Genomic DNA, 20,018 nt, shown 5'->3' on the forward strand with positions numbered 1-20,018 from the left:
GGGTCCAGGCTACTTTCCTGAAATGCTTTGGGGGGGGGAGGGGGGGTCTGGCCTGGTCTATAACATTGCTTTCATTAAACTGTTCTCCAATTCTCATTTCAAACACCTACCTGGCTTCAGAATTAGGTCCAGCACTGAACTGTGCTTTGTAAGATCATCTATGTGTTGATATAAGAAGCTCTTGTGTATACATTTCAAAAAGACTGCCCCCTGTAAACGCGCTATGATTCTCCCACTTCAGATTGGAGTGGCTGCAATTTCCTAATATATTTACCCTATTATTGTTCCACATGCCTTAGTGAATTGACTACATACATTTTTCTGAACAGCAAAAATACAAATTGCAGCACTGAAATATTACTTAAAAAACATCTTCACACCCCTTTAAAGAAAAAGATATGTGGTATGTCATTTTCTTCCAATGAAATTATGAAGACTTGTGCCTGTTGAAATTTTTCACTGAAGTTTCCTTTTAATGACATTCAAAATATATTTGCAAAGCGAATAGTAAATTCCCACACAATAAGCCATAAAATAACTATGTAGCCATTTTACTTTCAAGTAAGTAATGAAACTCTTCATGTCAACAATTTGCTTATGCTGATATTAGTATTCATTTTGAACAAATGAGTACACTTGGCATATTACATCATGCTCACTTTAACTGCTTAACCTTTGATCATAATAGGTTTTGGCTGACTTGAAAAGATGGAGATTTATTACTAGTGTCATGATTCGTCAACGATTGTCATTAGTGACAATACAGTGAACAATTTGCTATAGACGAGGAAGACCATTCACACATATTACAACTTAGCTTTATCAGTTTTCTAATGTGCTTCACAGGAACATTATTAATACAGTAACATTCCAGCTCTCCAGTCCTGTAATCAGTTCAATTAAAAAGGTATCCAGGGATTCTGCCTCCAACACTCTGTATGGAACTCCAATCCATTTACCCATCTGCCAACTCTTAATTATATGACACCCTCAAAGCTATGACACCATTAACACATCATCTAAGTACAAAGTAACAATGTCATTCTTGCCATGATCTAAAATTTGCCTCATTCCTTTCTTCTAACATCTGTTTCAAAATCAGTATGATCCAATATTCCTCATTTTAAAGATCCTAGACTCTTGACATGTAAAATGGCTCTGCTCATACACTGTCATTTTAGTCGTGCTATGACTTTCAGAGAAATTATATATTATTTTCTGTCCCATCAGAAACTTTGCGGAGTACACACTGAGTGGTTCAAGTGCTTATGGTGGTCAATACGCAGTGCAGTCATTTTGCAGATCATTAGATCGCGAATGGAGTAAAGCGAGAATGTATGCAATCCCACCATGGTTGTCAAAAAAGTACTTCATGATGAAAAGATACAAACTCTCCATTCTAGTGTCTGCAGAAATCCATAGGCAAAAAAATAAGTCCCAAACAAGTTTCTTCCTGCACTAAAATTAATGTTTTTTTAATTGAACATTGCCTTCTACCAACATAGTAACCATACGAATATGGAAAGTCTATAGCTTCCAAGTGAAATTTCACTAAATCATTATAGTGCTCAGGAAAGTTGTATGTCGAGACTCAAAATGAAAAACGTCCACTTTTGGTATTAAGTATTAAATCAATCATCAGATCTAAAGTGGCTGGCATTCTTCTACTATCCCCATTCATACTTGGAGAACGTTGTGTGGTTTAAACACCCTCAATTATGCAATAGTGAGGTTTACAATCTAATTATGCATACCTATGGAAGGTCATCTCTAGCAGAGTTGATGACCTACTGGTATTATCACTACACAATTAATCCAGCAACCTGGGTAATTCCCTGGAACCCGGCTTCAAATCCTGCCACAGCAGACGGTGGAATTGGAATTCAATAAGAATTATGACCGTGAATGCACTGTCAATTGTTGGGGAAAAACCCATCTGGTTCACTTTGGAAAGGAAACTGCCATCCTTACCTGGGCTGGCTCATCTGTGGCCAGTGTGGTTGACTCTCAACTGCCGTCTAGTTTGGGCAATAAATGCTGGCCTAGCCAGTGAAACCCTTATTCTGTGCATGAATTTTTTAAAAATCCTATGTAACCACTTGCTCATCAGTGAGCAGACTGGCAATTTGGTAGACAATTATATGCCAGTAAATGAAGAGAGATTGTTCTAAACTGAATTTATTAAGATTATTCAGCTTGATACTGGTTCAAACTGGTGCAAATATATGAGCTGGCCACACATAGCATAAATAACTGCAACTGTACAAGGTGCTGATTTGACCACATCTTGAGTATTGAGAGTTGTTTTGATCCTTTTATTGAGAAAGGATCAGATGAAATATCATTTCATTGGAGCAAGTTTAGTGAAGGTTCACTAGGATAATCCCTGGTAAGGAGAGACTATCTTATAAGCAAAGCCTAAACAGGTTGGAACTTTCCTCACTGGAGTTTATAAGAATCAGAGGTGATCTCATTAAAATATATAGGAGTCTTAAAGGACTTCTCAGGGTAAATGCTGAGAGAATGTTTCACCTCATAGGACAGACTTTATTCTGAGACTGTGTTTGAAGTCTGAAATGAGGAGAAATGTTATTGGAAGGTTGAGCACCTGGAACTACTGTGGAAGCATCGCCCTTCTATATATTTAAGATTGGGACAGACAGATTCTTATCGGTATTTGCAATGACCATTATGGGCAAAGAGCAGGAATGTGAACGTGAGGAGTACCTGATTAGCTATGGTCCTACAGAACGGTGGAGCAGGATCAAGGAGCTGGATGACTGACTCCTGTTCCTAGTTCTTATGGTTTTATGAAAATTTACAGCAGCAAAGACTGCTATTTCCCTGCATACTCAGTGGATTCATTCATAGACCCTTAACCAACTCCCACTTCTGATAGACAAACACCACATTAGCAATTCACCAGAGGTGTAAAAGTTGCCACTCTCAAAGTTTAAAAAAGTTCACTGTATTCAGTAGCTTCTGTGTAAAATATATTTATTTTTACATGTGCAGTACAAATAAATAAAAGATGTTGTAGAATACACAGCATCATTTCAACACATGCTTTAAACATCGGATTTGTTAAATAATATTTTTTTCAAAATAAGCAAATTTGAATAAAGATACATCTGCAACTACAGTATAGTAACAACAGAGATCACATTGTCATAAACTATGAACACAGAGCTCAAACAGTTTACAGTGTTTCTCAGATGTGTTACTGTTATAGTCTTGACATGTGAATTTGAGATTGCCTCTACCACTTATACAAAGTAGAACCTGTAATATGTTCCACACTTTCTATATACAAATGATGTTAACACAAGAAAGCTAAATAACTTGTGCCCATATTGCATATCCAAACAGCAGTAACTCAAAGTTACTGGTCAATTCTTTTTCATAGAAAAAAAAAGGATAAATGAAGCACAGTAGCATGGCAGCACAGTGCAGTTCAACTTGATGAAGCCTTGTTTCTCGACATGGAGGTTTAGACCTCATCATCCAGTAAAGTGGGTCCTACATACTCATACCATTAATGTCAAGATTTTACTGTATCTAGTGGGGGACAAGAAAAGTACCAAGTGATGGCAGAGAAACTTCGGATCAGGAGGCAAGAAAACTGGAAATATTAATGAACGGAAGCATGATAAAAATTACAGGTAGATGAGCTTATTTTTCGTACATCTACAAAAATAGATTTCCAGTTTACATTCTTCATAAATTACACAGATTCATTAAAATTTCAAATTTAGAAGAAATACTGCAAAATTCTTAATTATCAGTTACTGGATTAAGGACTAAAATGGCATTGCTCCCGCTCCACAAGACTTACTTGAATTTTAAAATTATTTTAATCGTACTAGGACTTCCTTTCACACAAACACATATGCTTGCAATATAATGTTTAAGAAATAGCTATTTTTAAAGTTCAGAAAAATAATTCTTACACAAAAACATCAAAAGAAAACAAATATTAAGACATACACAATGTTGAGTTAGAAAAGCTTTTGGGAATAAATAAAGGCAGAGAAGTGCAATTGTTTACAGACTATTTCTTATAAAACATACTCATCTATCAGCCCTTACCTCCCATTCCTCCCTTAAAACAAGAGATTGCGGAGGGATCAAATTACAATACAACTCTAAAATCTTTTCTTTTGTGGTTTCTCTTCAATCTGAAACCATGTTGTATGAGCCACACAACCAAATTAATGTAAGGCACGAGAATATTTCTCTTTTGAAGGTTCAAACAGAGTTGACAAGCTCCAACAAGGCACCCACTGCTCCAAAATAACCCTGAAACAAATCAAAGAAGCAAAACATATTTTCAACTCAAACTAAAAGAAAGGACATTTTGCCCTCCACTCCAAAACAGAGACATTACAAAAATCATTGAATATGCTGATTTAAAAAAGACGTACACTGAGAGCTAATGTCAACAAAACAAGCTATACTTAAAAACAAAATTGGATTAATGCAGAATAGCATACAAGGTTGTGCTATTTTGAAGCCACAGGGCATTTGACAATGCTGAAGTTAATTAGTAATCATGGTACCATATGAACTTTTTAAAATGTGTTGAATATTGGTCATTTGGCCCACTGAGCCAAATCAGTGGGCTGATTATGGCTGATCTGATTGTGGCCCAAACTCCATTTTACTGCCCACCCTCAAGTTGTATGCTCGAGAATCAAACATTTAACTCAGTCTTGTATACATTCCATGAGCCTGACTCCATGCACTCTAAGAGAATTCCAAAGCCTAGAGACCCTCATTAAAAATTCCTCCTATATGTCTTAAATGAGATGGCTAATTTTTAAAATTGTATCTCCCACAGTCCCCAATTCTAGATCTTCAGTCAGGTAAAAAACCTAGCTATGCGATCAAATTCCCTTGGGATCATGTGTTTCAATAAGATTACCTCTCATTCTTTTGAAATCCAAAGAACATTGGCCTAATTTATGCAACCTTTCCTCAAAAGACCCTTTAATCCTACAGTCAGTTCAGCAAATGTTCTCACGACTGATTCTAATGCAAGTATATCGCTCAAGGAAAACAAAACAAAACTGCAAGTATAATTCCAATGTCCTGTACAGCTATACCATGACTTTCCTATGTTTATGTTATATCCTCCTTACAATAAAGAGAACAATTTGTTTGCCTTTCCAGCTTTGCGCTGCTCCTGCACGTTAACTTTGCAGTTCACAAACAAGGACACCCATACATTTTTCAGATTACAGTTCACAAAATGTACATAGTGCGCTCACCATTCAAATAAAACATGTTCCAAGAGAAGCAACTGTTTCAAATCACTGAATGTCATGAATCTGTGGAATTCACTACCCCAATGTAGTGGATGTGGAAATTGAATAAAATTTGAGGAGAGGCAGATATTTTCATTAGTACTGGCTTGACAGCCTGCAGTAAAGTGGTGCTGAGGATGAGGAGGTCAGCTATGATCATATCAAATAGCAGAGAAGGCTTGAAGGGCTGAATTACCTACTCCTGCTCCTCGTTCTTATGAAACATTATGTAACAGAAATAAAAAGCTTGAAAATACATATCTACATTTATTGCAAATGTATTCCCTCGTGACTAGAAAACTGGGCAAGTTTACATCAAAATTACACCCAATTTTTAAAGTTTTGGGCAATTCTACACAATTAAACAGCACAAAGTAATCTAAATAAATGAGCTGTTCCAAATTTGGACAGTGTCAAAGGCTGTATTCACAAAAACTTTAGGCTGCAAGTACCAGACAGAGACAAGCCTTCGTCTGCTTCAGCACTGTCATTAAGTTCAAAGCAGCATGATGTGTTATTAACTACTTGATGGTAAGATGTCAAACACTAACAAGACCAGGAACCTTGAAACAGAATTTGTGCCAAATATCTTGAGAGCTACAAATGTAAACAAAATGAAAAGATGCTTAAACAGGCCTCAGCAATATGTGATTAACATCTTCACTGAAGATCAACCAATGAGATCAATGTAAAGTAGCCCATGATGTTCCAACTTCTTCATCTGGATTTTCAAGTTGCAACTTTTGCAAACAGGCTAACAACTTTGCATTAGAAATATCACTTGTATGGCATGATTGCAGGGGTAGAGCCTCCCACCCGCCCTCCTCCTCTAACCTAATAATAAGACCCGTTGTGGTAAGCAGGTAAGTGCTGCATTTTGCTTGTTTGTTTCTTTAGATCCAGTTTTCTTTTTAAAGTTTACCTTTTAGAGGGATGGCAGCGAAGGCAGTGCAATGTTCCTCTTGCAAGATGTTTGAGGTGAGGGAAGCCATTAGCGTCCCTGCTGATTACACTTGCGGGAAGTGCACCCATCTCCAGCTCCTCCAAGACCGTGTTAGGGAACTGGAGCTGGAGTTGGATGAACTACGGATCATTCGGGAGGCAGAGGTGGTCATAGATCAGAGCTTTAGGGAAGTAGTTACTCCGAAAGTTATAGACAGATGGGTGACAGTGAGGGGGACTGGGAGGAAGCAGCCAGTGCAGGGACCCCCTGCGGTCGTTCCCCTCAATAACAACTATACCGTTTTGGATACTTGTGGGGGGGACGACTTACCAGGGGTAAGCAACGAGGTTCAGGCCTCTGGCACGGAGCCTGTCCCCGTTGCTCAGAAGGGAAGGGCGGAGAAAGGTAGAACGATAGTTATTGGGGACTCAATAGTGAGGGGCACAGATAGGCGGTTTTGCGGGGGCAACAGAGACTCACGTTTGGTATGTTGCCTCCCAGGTGCAAGGGTACATGATGTCTCTGATCATGTTTTCCGGGTCCTTAAGGGGCAGGGGGAGCAGCCCCAGGTTGTGGTCCACGTTGGTACCAACGACATAGGTAGGAAGGGGGTAAGGATGTTAGGCAGGCATTCAGGGAGCTAGGTTGGAAGCTCAGAGCTAGAACGAACAGAGTTGTTGTCTCTGGTTTGTTACCCGTACCACGTGATAGAGAGTCGAGGAATAAGGAGAGAGAACAGTTAAATGCGTGGCTACAGGGATGATGCAGGAGGGAGGGATTCCGGTTTCTGGACAACTGGGGTTCTTTCTGGGGAAGGTGGGACCTCTATAAACAGGATGGTCTACACCTGAACCTGAGGGGCACCAGTATCCTTGGGGGGAGGTTTGCTAGTAGTCTTTGGGAGGGTTTAAACTAACTCTGCAGGGGCATGGGAACCTGGACTGTAGCTTTAGGGTACAGGACCTTGAGTGTAGGGAGGTTAGGAACAAGGCATCGATCTCGAAGGAGGGTGCCTGTAAACAGGAAGGTGGCTTGAAATGTGTATACTTCAATGCCAGAAGTATAAGAAATAAGGTAGGTGAACTTGCAGCGTGGGTTGGTACCTGGGACTTCGATGTTGTGGCCATTACAGAGACGTGGGTAGAACAGGGACAGGAATGGCTATTGCAGGTTCCAGGGTTTAAATGTTTTAGTAGGGTCAGAGGTGGGGGTAAAAGAGGGGGAGGCATGGCATTGCTTGTCAAGGATAGTATTAGAGCGGTGGAAAAGACGATGGAAGAAGACTTGCCATCTGAGGTAGTTTGGGCTGAGGTTAGAAATAGGAAAGGTGAGGTCACCCTGTTAGGAGTTTTCTACCGGCCTCCTAATAGTCCGAGAGATGTAGAGGAAAGTATTGCAAGGATGATTCAGGAGAAGAGTGAAAGTAGTAGGGTGGTTGTTATGGGGGACTTTAACTTCCCAGATATTGACTGGGAAAGCTATAGCTCGAGTTCGTTAGATGGGTCGGTGTTTGTCCAATGTGTGCAGGAGGGTTTCCTGACACAATATGTAGACAGGCCAACAAGAGGTGAGGCCATACTGGATTTGGTTCTAGGTAATGAACCAGGCCAGGTGTTAGACTTGGAAGCAGGTGAGCACTTCGGGGACAGTGACCACAACTCGGTGACTTTTACTCTAGTGATGGAGAGGGATAAGTGTGCGCTGCAGTGCAGGAGTTATAGCTGGGGGCAGGGAAATTATGATGCGGTGAGGCATGACTTAGGATGTGTGGATTAGAAAAATAGGCTTCAAGGGAAGGATACAAATGATATGTGGAGCTTGTTCAAGGAGCAGCTATTGGGTGAACTTGATAAGTATGTACCAGTCAGGCAGGGAGGAAAAGGTCTTGTGAGGGAGCCGTGGTTTAATAAGGAATTGGAATCCCTTGTAAAAGGGAAGAGGGCGGCCTATGTAAAGATGAGGCGTGAAGGTTCAGTTGGGGCGATTGAGAGTTATAAGGTAGCCAGGAAGGATCTAAAGAGAGAGCTAAGAGCAGCGAGAAGGGGACATGAAAAGTCCTTAGTTGGTAGGATTAGGGAAAACCCTAAGGCTTTCTATAGATATGTCAGGAATAAAAGGATGACTAGGGTAGGTATCGGTCCAGTCAAGGATAGTAGTGGGAAGTTGTGCGTGGAGGCGGAGGAGATTGGAGAGACACTAAATCAATACTTTTCGTCGTATTCACTCAGGAACAGGACATTGTTGCTGATGTGAATATTGAGTCACAAGTGATTAGAATGGATGGCTTTGAGATATGTAGGGAAGAGGTCCGGGGAATACTGGAAAGGGTGAAAATAGATAAGTCCCCTAGGCATGATGGCATTTATCCTAGGATCCTCTGTGAAGCTAGGGAGAAGATAGCGGAGCCATTGGCCTTGATTTTTATGTCGTCGTTGTCTACAGGAATAGTGCCAGAAGACTGGAGGATAGCGAATGTGGTCCCCTTGTTCAAGAAGGGGAATAGGGACAGCCTGAGTAACTATAGGCCAGTGAGTCTCACTTCTGTTGTGGGCAAAGTCTTGGAGAGAATTGTAAGGGATAGGATTTATGAACATCTGGACAAGAATAATGTGATCAAGGATAGTCAGCATGGTTTTGTGAAGGGCAGGTCGTGCCTCACAAACCTTATTGAGTTCTTTGAGAAGGTGACCAAGGAAGTGGACGAGGGTAAAGCAGTAGATGTGGTGTATATGGATTTTAGAAAGGCGTTCGATAAGGTACCCCATGGTAGGCTACTGAAAAAATTACGGAGGTATGGCATTGAGGGTGCATTAGAGGTTTGGATTAGGAATTGGCTGGCTGGAAGGAGACAGAGGGTAGTAGTTGATGGTATAGGTTCATCATGGAGTGCAGTTACTAGCGGTGTTCCACAAGGATCTGTTTTGGGACCATTGGTGTTTGTCATTTTTATAAATGACCTGGAGGAGGGGCTTGAAGGCTGGGTGAGCAAGTTTGCGGATGATACGAAAGTCGGAGGAGTGGTGGACAGTGAAGAAGGATGTGGCAGGTTACAGCGGGATATAGACAAGTTGCAGAGCTGGGCAAAAAGGTGGCAAATGGAGTTCAATGTAGCTAAGTGTGAAGTCATTCACTTTGGTAGGAGTAACAAGATGATGGACTACTGGGCTAACGATAGGCTACTTGGTAGTGTGGATGAGCAGAGGGATCTTGGTGTCCATGTACACAGATCTCTGAAAGTTGCCACCCAGGTAAATAGTGCTGTGAAAAAGGCATATGGTGTACTGGGCTTTATTGGTAGAGGAATTGAGTTCCGGAGTCCTGAGGTCATGTTGCAGTTGTATAAGACTCTGGTGCGGCCTCATCTGGAGTATTGTGTGCAGTTTTGGTCGCCATACTATAGGAAGGATGTGGAGGCATTGGAACAGGTGCAGAGGAGGTTTACCAGGATGTTGCCTGGCATGGTAGAAAGATCGTATGAGGAAAGGCTGAGGCACTCGGGGCTGTTCTCGTTGGAGAAAAGAAGGTTTAGGGGAGATTTGATAGAGGTGTACAAGATGATTAGGGGTTTAGATAGGGTTGACAGTGAGAACCTTTTTCCGCGTATGGAGTCAGCTGTTACTAGGGGACACAGCTTTAAATTAAGGGTGGGGGGGTTGGTATAGGACAGATGTTTGGGGTAGATTCTTTACTCAGTGGGTTGTGAGTTCATGGAATGCCCTGCCAGTATCAGTGGTGGACTCTCCCGCTTTATGGTCATTCAAGTGGGCATTGGATAAGCATATGGAGGTTATTGGGCTAGTGTAGGTTAGGTAGGCTTCGGTCGGCGCAACATCGAGGGACCTGTACTGCGCTGTATTTTTCTATGTTCTATGTTCTATGGGTGCTTCTACATTATGAAGCGAATATAGGGTTACCTAAAGAAGGCTGAATTTAAGTAGCACTTTTTTTTTCTGATGCCTTCATGCACTAGCCACAGCAAGGGCTGCCAAACACCAAATGCAAGGAATAACCAGCTAATCAGTGTCTTCAAACATCGTTGAAAAATGATGCCAAAGGAAATCTCCACTCTTCACACTAAACCACAGATCTTTCATCTGAGAGACAGCACTTCCAGCACTGTGGATCTCCCATGTAATATGCAAGAGTACATTTAAAACCTGTAATTTCGCTCTAAACCATTACTTCCTGACATATTATCACATTATCAATGAAGCCAAGCTACAGAAATGCAAGAACCTTACCCATCAAGTTCTTTCTGGTATAAGGAGATATAAAAATGGAAAAACATCAGGGTCACATTTTACATTTGTTCCAAGTATTCTCGCATTTTCAGTTTTTCTTTTGACCTTTTGCTTTAAATGGATTTAGAACTAATCTCAGCCAAACAAGACAATAGCCTTCACACAAAATGAAAAGACTAGGTGCTACAGCAATAAAATAGCCATCGAACCAGATAGTTTGCACAACATTAAGGATGTTGCTATTTACAGAATTATACTGTGTAATATAGTACATCATATTTCTTTGGTCTAACTTATCCCTCTGTCCAGATATACTAGATTGATCAAGTCCCATTTGCCAGCATTTAGCTTATATTCCCCTAAATGCTTCCTATTCATGTAGTCATCTATATGTCTTTTAAATGTTGTAATTGTAGCTTCCTCCACCACATCCACCCTGTGTGAAAAAGGTGCGCCTCATGTCCCTTTTAAATCTTTCCACTCTCACCTTAAACCTATGCCCTGTAGCTTTGGGCTTGCTTACCCTGGGGAAAAGATCTCGACCTATTTTATGCCCCTCAATTTCATAAGCCTCTATATGGTCACCCCTCAGCCTCCAACACTTCAGGAAAAACAAATCCCCAGACTATTCAGCCTTGCCCTATAACTCAAACTTTCCAATCCCGGCAACATCCTTACAAATACTCCTTGCACCCTTTCAACTTTAACATCTTTCCTACAGCAGGGAAACCAGAACTGAACACCGTATTCTAAAAGTATTCTCACAAACGTTGTACAACCACAACATGGTGGTTAGCACTGCTGCCTCACAGCGCCAGAGTCCAGGGTTCAATTCCCGCTTCAGGTAACTGTCTATGTGGAATTTGCACGTTCTCTCAGTGTCTGCGTGGGTTTCCTCTGGGTGCTCGGTTTCTTCCCACAATCCAAAAATGTGCAGGTTAGGTGAATTGGCCATGCTAATTGCCCGTAGTGTTAGGGGAGGGGGTAAATGTAAGGAATGGGTCTGGATAGATTGCTGTTCGGAGGGTCGGTGTGGACTTGTTGCGTCAAAGGGCCTGTTTCCACACTGTAAGTAATCTAATCTAATCTAATCTAACATGACCGCCCAACTCCTATACTCAATGCACTGGTTCAGTGAGAACAAGTGGATCAAATGCTTTCTTCATCACCCCTTCAAGGAAAAAAATGCTCGTACATCTCAGGCCTTTTTGTTCAGCAACACTCATTAATAAAAATAAATTAGTCTTTGAACAATCTAAACAACCACAACTTATCAAAAAAAACTCACTTCATGCTCCATGAAGAGCCCTTTCAGTTGTCCCTTTGACCAGTAGTCCAATGCATAGGCCAGTAATTTCATGGCCAAGGTGTTGATTCTTAGGAAGTTTCCAACAAACACCACCCTGTTAATGTTCTAAACCATAAGAATTAATAAATTACAACAGTTAAGAATGGCACAATAAATGCATTACATTACAAAATACATGAAAAATATGAAACACTGGTTTCGACCTTCACAATAATCAGCACAATCTAGCTAATTTGTCCAAAAACAGTTAGTTCTAAGCAGTATAAAAATATTGCTTACTTTTAAACATGAGTTTCCGATCAATTCTTAGAAAAAAAACACATTTTTCAATTGCAGTTTTCCAACACAAAGACATAGTAGAATGGCCACTAAAAGATGTTAGTAATAATTAAGAATGATGATGGAAAGCAAGTTGGAGTGAAAAAGAGGTTTGATTATAGACCAAAACAGAGCTGTCATTGAAATTACCACTACCTAATGGACTCTTGTAGAATGGTTCCTCTCTCTCACATCCAAAGTTGGAATCTAAGGTTTAAAGGCTAAAAGTAAGCTATGTGCTTGCAGAAAGCATGGGATTAGTCTGAACTGAGCTAATAGATTAATACATAATGAAAGATATGTGCACAAAGTTATTCTAATGAAACGTAAGCAACATAATGTCTAAGTAGTTTAAAATGAGTTTAAAAGTGTAAATTTAATGTATAAACGCTTTGTTTCTGCAAAGGAGGTTTTCATTTTGATCTGCCAAAGGTATCATTGTATTCTGGGATTAGAAACAGAAGTATGCCTGGACAGTAATGATCAATAAATGCAGCATGATCTACAAATCGATTTCTTAAATATACAACTTTAAATTAGCAACTTCAAAAGCAATGAATAAAGGGGGTGAAATAACATTGGATGAAAGCCAATACTGTGGATGGAAACTGGAAATTAAAACATCAAGAGCTTGAATGGAATTCTGCTCATCTGGCAGCACCTACAGAAAGCAGCAGGCATTTCAAGTTCAATAGGCTACTTCTCACCTTGAACATATGATTCACATGGTCTAGGGATAAACGCACTGCTGATATGAGTTCTAGCATTCTGTCACAGCATCAGTGAAGAAGTGATAATGTAGTTTCATTTATGATGTGCATGGTCTGAAGGGGAACTTGGAGGTAATATGCCCATGAACCTCTTACCCTTGCCCTTCTATGTGGTAGAAGTCACAGATTGGGGAGTGGGGGCGGGGGAGGAGGAGGAGGAGGAGGAGGTGGTGGTTGGAGAATGACCATAAAATGATAAAATCCAACCAGCAGTTTGACAGGAAGACGACTGAATCATACACTACTGTGTTACAATGGGGTAAAGGTAACTGCAACCACATGAGGGAGGAGCTGGCCAGAGTTGATTAGGAGGGAAGCCAAGCAGGGAAGATGGAGTAGCAGCAGTGGTAGGGGTTTCTGGGGATAATTTGGGAGGTATAGCAGAAACTTATCCCAAGGAAGAAAAAGCATATGAAGTAGAACATGAGAGAACTATAGCTGACAAGGGAAGTCAGAGACTTGATGGGTCAAATGGCCTAATTCTGTTCCTTTGTCTTATGATCTTAAAGAATTAATACTTGGTTTTCAAAAAGGTTTATATTTCTTTAAGGCAAATATACCCAACAGGAAAGGTGACAGGACCATTTCTCACAGAAGTTAAAAACAGTATTAGATCAAAGGAAAAGGTTATTAAAAAGAGATCAAAATCTGAGAGAGAGAGAATTGGGAAAGTTTGAGAAGGAGAACATAGGAATTTATAAACAGAATATATATGCTAAACATTGCAAGGAACAAAAACAGATTGTCAAAGTTTAGCTTTGTTTAGCAAAGACAACTGTTCATTAAAGGCAGAAACAGAAGAATGCCTAATAGGAAATAGGGAAACAGCTGAGAAGCTAAATAAGTAACTTGGGCCTGCCTTCAGATGCAGGCACAACAGGTCTCCCTGAAATAAGTCAGATTGAACCATCTAGTGAGATTGTGGAACTAAAAGAAATCAGTAGTTAATGCAGTGTAACAGAGATTTGCAATGTTTCATCTTCTCCTTTACTCAACTCCACCTTTTAATTTGCCAGTTTTTCATATTGTGGTCTCTCTCCTAGGTGCTCTCTTTCCATCTGGAACCATCTAACTAGCAATTAGATGGAGTTAAAAATCAGAGGTCTTCATGCAAAAACAAAAGTTGGACAGCTGAAGATCTTTATGGTTAGTTATTGCAAATTTAATTAATGGAGTTAATAAGACACAGTCTTCAGTATGTTATAAGTTTATTGGACTACAATTATGCAGGTTCATGCAGTATGTGCATAGAAAATTAAAAAGAAAATCCTTTGGTACATTATTTAGTGCTTTTCCTTTACAGTTTCATTAAAGGTCCTGATCTGTTTATCAGTATGTGTAAAATACCCAGCTGCATATATGAAATGTTAACAGGGGAAAAGCCATTTACATCTGCAGTAAAAGTCTTGGTGCTTTCATAGCCCTGTACAATGCTGCTTGATTTGGATGCTACAAGGCAGCACTGTAAAGAAGCTGAAAACACAAAGCATTACTTCCTCTAATGTGCTTCTTCACAAGGGAGCTGCAGGATGATTGGAGCAAGCCATCTGAACTTTCTGCATGGTTAAACATTTCCATTCTCCTATCTGAATAAAACATTTAAAAAAAACATTATAGAAGCATTTACCATTAATAGTGTGCTTTCAACTGTGACAAACAAACTGAAGTCTGATATAAGCCAAGTCTATGCATATTACAAACAACTTGCACAAACTGTCCTTGGAATTACAGGATTTCCAAACAAAAGTTCCAACCTCATTCAGTGCACACATCCTGGCTATGGAGCCAATGTTGTTTGTGATGGTGACCAAAGTAGCTCTGGCCAAATCTTCTTTGTTCACCGCTTCCCGCTTTTCTTTGCTCATCATATTCCCAAAGCTGAAGGAGAAAATAATAAAGTTATACATCTAGATCAAAGCAGATTTACTTTCTTGAAAAAAAACCCATTAATATTTAGTCCCTCTTGCATTGCCAGCCCCTCTCTCAGTCGAGTAACCAATTTTCACTCCACAATTACTGTGCAAGGCATTTAGTTTAATCTGTCATTTCCTGGATAAAGGTTTCTAAAAATTAAAATAGACAATGGATGAAGCTAATGCTAGCAAAATTCCTTTCAAGGCACAAATCAGGAATTTCATTTCAAGACCACAATGATCGTTAACATCTCAAACAGTTACAACCAAGACCCAACATCAGCACGATTATTGCACTCCTCCCAGAAAGGTCAAGAAGTGATGTGACTTTAAAAAAAATTCACATCATATAATTGAAAAAACAAACAAAAAAGGTGAGTAACAAAAATGCTCTTACCTGGAGGCTACAGCCCAGCCTGGAAGCCCAAATCTATCATAGTCTCCGCCATAGATATCTCTTACTAACTTATCCACCTTGGTACTCTCTCCACGTGATGCCATCTCGAGGGCTTCTTCAAAGGTTGAGCAACTGGTCAGCAGGCAGCACAGACCAAGAAAGGTGCCACCTCCAAGACTGAAAGGACATTTTCAGAAGTCAGGTTAAGGGAGTAGCTAACTGCTTCCCATTCTTGTACATTTCACAAACTACAGTTAAAATCCAAATAACATACAGTTGTTAACTGTATCAGCTACTAAATCACTTGCACCCCCTTGTGGCATATTTTCTGTTAATAGAGGGTGCTATCATTTAGCTCACTGTGGTTTTGAGATATGCATCAGCAATTATGCAAAGATTACTTCAACTTAGCCTATGAGGAACAAGAGAGAAAGCAGAGAAACTTCTAATACTAGATAGACAGAATAAATGAATCACAAAATGGTTACAGCACAGGAGCACTCACTGCAACAGCAACTTGACATGTCCCACCCTCATTTCCTTGCTCTGTCAGACTTGAGAGTTGCCTCTTTATAGAGGTCTATCCAGTTCCTTTATGAAAACCATAATTGAATGTGCCCCTGCCATACTTAACAGTATGATAAAGACTTTAAACACTTATTTCACTAAATAGTTTTCATTTCAATACTGGCTCTTTTGCCGATTGCTTTGAGACATTAACATTCTCGTGACCCTTCCAGACTTGGGAATAGTTTTTCTCTACTTTGTATGGAACCCCTCAATTTTCAACACTTCTATCAAACCTCCTGCCAGCTTCTCCAAGCTACATAAAATGAACTCTTTCTGGGGACTGGTATTATGAATTTTTTCTATATCCCTTCTGAAGCCTTCACGTGGTTCCTTACTTCAAAACGAACCTAAACTGTAACAGAGACATTTCTACTGCATAAGAGCCAGAGGACAGTAAAAGAACACAAATTTGTGCATATAATTTCTTTATGCAAATACTATCCAATTTGCCTCATAGAATATTTGAGTTCATGTCCAAAGCACGTACTTTGAACAGCGAGGGCTGACATATGAAGCAACAGAAATAAAAGTTCACATAAATTTTTTTTAAAAATTGCAGACGGAGATCTGAAACCAAACAAAAAAATTGCTGGAGAAACTCAGCAGGTCTGGCAGCATCTGTGGAGACAAAGTTAATGTTAACATTTTGACTCGTGACCTTTCTTCTTTCTGAAGTCTAAATAAATTTTCCACCTTTAAAAGGTGTTTTTTTAATGTCAGCTATTATCTTAGTACTTTAGATGATAAGGTATTCAGAAATTTAGATAACATATCTAATGTAGAGACTGCACAAACTACTTCATCGAAGAAAAAAGAACAATAGTAAGAGTTATGAGAATTGTAATGGTCAAATATGGGTTTTTAGAGATATTTCAAAGCAGAAAGTCAGAGATATATTGGGCAGGGCTGAGGTAGCTTATGATTATTACCATTAATGGGTAGAGACTGAAGCTGAAAGTTATGGGCTGGTACGTAGAAAAGTTTCAAATGATGCAAAGAGTTAGGGAAAACACGTACAGGATTAGTCAAAAGCGTATTTTATTTAAAATGATGGAGTCAGAGTCATTTATGACACAATCCGAGGTCACTCAGCCAACAAGGCTGAGCCAGCTATTTTTACAGCCATTTAGTCAGCCTCACTCACCTTGAGGGCTCATTTCCTTCAAGTGCCAATCCAATTTCCTTCTGAAATCACTGATTGATTTTGCTTTCTGCACCATCGTTAGCATTGCCAATTCACTTATAAAAAACGTTCTTCGCCTCATTTCCCCAGGTTTCCAGCAGCCTCATGAAGGTGGAGTTCCAGGTTACCAGTCAAAATGGAAAACTGTTTTCCACACATTTCTACTACATATGTTCCCCGACATTTCTTTGCCAAACTTTAAAGCTGTGTACTATTAGCAAAAGGGTACAGCTTTTCCTTGCCATTTTATCCAAATCATTCATAATCTGATATACTACTATAAAAATTTATCTCAATCTCCTTTTCTCAAAGGGATCCTTACAACCAAAATTCCTCCATCCTGGCATAATTCTGGTAACATTTGCACCACACAAATGCCAGGCAATGACCACCTCCAGCAAAAAGGCAATCTAACTATCTGTCCTTGATATTCAGTAACATCACCACCTGAATATCCCACTAACTGAAATCCATGAATTACCATTCACCAGAAATGGAACTGACCATTCCATACGATTAGTGGCTATAACAGAAAGTCAGAAACTAGGAATCCTGAGTAAGTAACTCCGCAAAGACTCTCCACCTTCTACGAGATACACGTCAGATATGTGATGGAACATTCCCCACTTGCCTGGACAACTGCAGCTCCAACAACACTCAAGAAGCTTAACACCATCCCAAGACAAAGAAGCCCACTTGTTTGGCATCGCATCCACATGCATCCAATCTCTCCACCCCAGAGATTCAGGAGCAGCAGTCTGTAACATCTACACGATACACTGTAGAAATTCAACAAGGCTCCTGAGGCAGAACCTTCCAAATCTACAAATCCTTCCACCTCAAATGGACATGGGAAGCAGATACATGGAAACACCATCACCTGTAAGTTCCCTTCCAAGTCACTCATCATCCAGAGCTAACAAATGGACTACAGCCATTCAAAGTGCAGCTCATCAGCACCTTCTTAATAAATGCTGGCCCAGACAGTGACATCCATACCCCATAAGTACATTTTAAAAAATTAAGTAACCCAGTTTCATTGTACTTACAACTCTGAAGTACAACAATTTCCTACCATTTGAGTAAGCATCAAATATCAAGTCAGAATTTCAGCAAGATGCAACATATTCCTCTAGCTGATTATCTTACTGATTTTCATTGAAATGCACCACAGCTAACAACGTTCTTGAAGCAGCCCAATATAGTTTGCAAACAATATAATTTATTGGAACAGTTATTCTATGCTCAAGATCAAACAGGTCTTTGTACACCATTGAGTGGTTATTTATTTTAGCAAAGGCCAACGTAAATTTTGAATCTCGTCAAGAAAAGCAGCATTAGGAAGCTCTGGAGGATGACAGGTTTCCATCAACGGCTGCTTCTCCTGCTAATGTTTTTAAACAAGCAGATAGCCAAAGAAAAAAAATACAATGGGAAACATTTCACTGCCTTTGCAAACACACTGAAAATGGTAAAGAGAATATAACATAGGGAAATTGATTGAAGAAACTAGCCACACAATCTAAAAATAAAGGATCCTAAAAACCACACACCAATTTGTGAAAATAATTGAGCTACATTATATTTAATATATTACATTTAACAGAATGGCAAAAAAAGCAATCAAGATGTTAAAGCACAAAGTTCTAGAGAAATTCAATAGATCTGGTAATAGGTGTGGAATTAGAAACCCCAGTAATATTGAGTTCAAGTTTCCAAGCATATTCTTTTTAATAAGGAGTATCATTGGACTTGAACTATTAATTCTGCTTTCTTCCAGATTCTGCCAGACCTGCTGAATTTCACTGCGATTTATGTTTCTATTTCAGATCACCAGCATCTACAGTATTTTGCTTTTGAACAATTAAAACATCCATTTTCCATGTCCATGTCCAATTGGTGGGATTCCAAGCTGTAGGAAACCAATGAAACATGCTCAGTTGAAAATAAGTCTTGTCGCATAATCTTTAACAGCTTTTCAAGATGATTGCACTATCACTCACCTGGTGCCAGTTACCCGTTTATAGTTATCTTTGGAGTACACAGCAAGAATACTGACTCCTGATCCGATATTCACCAGCAACAATGGATATGGATTATCTAAAGCACATGTCTTCTTCTGACACCTTTCAGGATCTGTAGGATGTTCGAAGTAATAGCATTCAGCACGCCCATTGAAACCTATCGAATCAATATACATTGTCCCATGGATAAGACAGTCAAGTTCATCCAGTTTTCGAAGTTGCAGATTAACAATCTACAAAAATTAGACAAACCACTTTTAAGTATGAAGTCAAAAGTACTACCATTAACATATCCCAAAATAACACAAGTGCAAACTTTGGTAATCTCATCAATATATAATAATGAATCAATACTAAATCAAAATGTCAGACTTAATTTTTGAATGATAAATGGTCATTGCTATTTGTGTCAAAGAAATAGAAGACAACTTCTAGTAACAAAGTCTAATAAGTCCAATAATAAATTTCCTGGATCAATACACTGGGGTTACTACTGAAAGTGAACTAGATTAGCCATACAAATATGGCGTGACAACGTTGCCTCTTTAAAAAGGTTACGTTGTCCTTGATTTTTATCAAGAAGGGTTATAAAGTCAGTGATGCCGAAATGAGAACAGAAACTGCCTAAGTCAACAATCAGAGGAGACCTTTAGGTTTGTTTTTAAACAGAGTGGCCAGTTCTCCCAAATCAGGTTTTGTTCCAGTTGGATTTTGTTTTAGCAAGCAATCAGAAACTGCTGGGGGCAAGAGTGTGGTGCTGGAAAAGCTGAAAAGATTGCTGGGGACTTAGAGAAGCAGCTACAGTGAAAAGAGGTGAAAATGTGTTGCTGGTCAAAGCACAGCAGGCCAGGCAGCATCTCAGGAATAGAGAATTCAACGTTTCGAGCATAAGCCCTTCAGGGCTTATGCTCGAAACGTCGAATTCTCTATTCCTGAGATGCTGCCTGGCCTGCTGTGCTTTGACCAGCAACACATTTTCAGCTGTGATCTCCAGCATCTGCAGACCTCATTTTTACAGTGAAAAGAGGTCCCATGTTTCAACAG

At 39.7% G+C, this 20,018-nt stretch overlaps 1 protein-coding gene across 1 annotated transcript in view; it reads right to left on the reverse strand.

Annotated features, from left to right (window-relative positions):
- Positions 1-2,980: 2,980 nt before the first annotated feature.
- The window catches only part of LOC132817858 (pantothenate kinase 3-like), a 35,830-nt gene continuing 18,792 nt past the window's right edge, over positions 2,981-20,018 (reverse strand). The window contains exons 3-7 of the mRNA XM_060828375.1: positions 18,954-19,207; positions 15,198-15,374; positions 14,642-14,765; positions 11,779-11,904; positions 2,981-4,299 (exon numbers count right to left, since the gene is read on the reverse strand). Coding sequence (XP_060684358.1) covers positions 4,249-4,299; positions 11,779-11,904; positions 14,642-14,765; positions 15,198-15,374; positions 18,954-19,207 — 732 coding nt within the window. The 3' untranslated portion in view covers positions 2,981-4,248. The remainder of the gene's footprint in view (positions 4,300-11,778; positions 11,905-14,641; positions 14,766-15,197; positions 15,375-18,953; positions 19,208-20,018) is intronic.

The sequence above is a fragment of the Hemiscyllium ocellatum genome, chromosome 1 (assembly GCF_020745735.1).
Source record: "Hemiscyllium ocellatum isolate sHemOce1 chromosome 1, sHemOce1.pat.X.cur, whole genome shotgun sequence".
NCBI lineage: Eukaryota > Metazoa > Chordata > Chondrichthyes > Orectolobiformes > Hemiscylliidae > Hemiscyllium > Hemiscyllium ocellatum.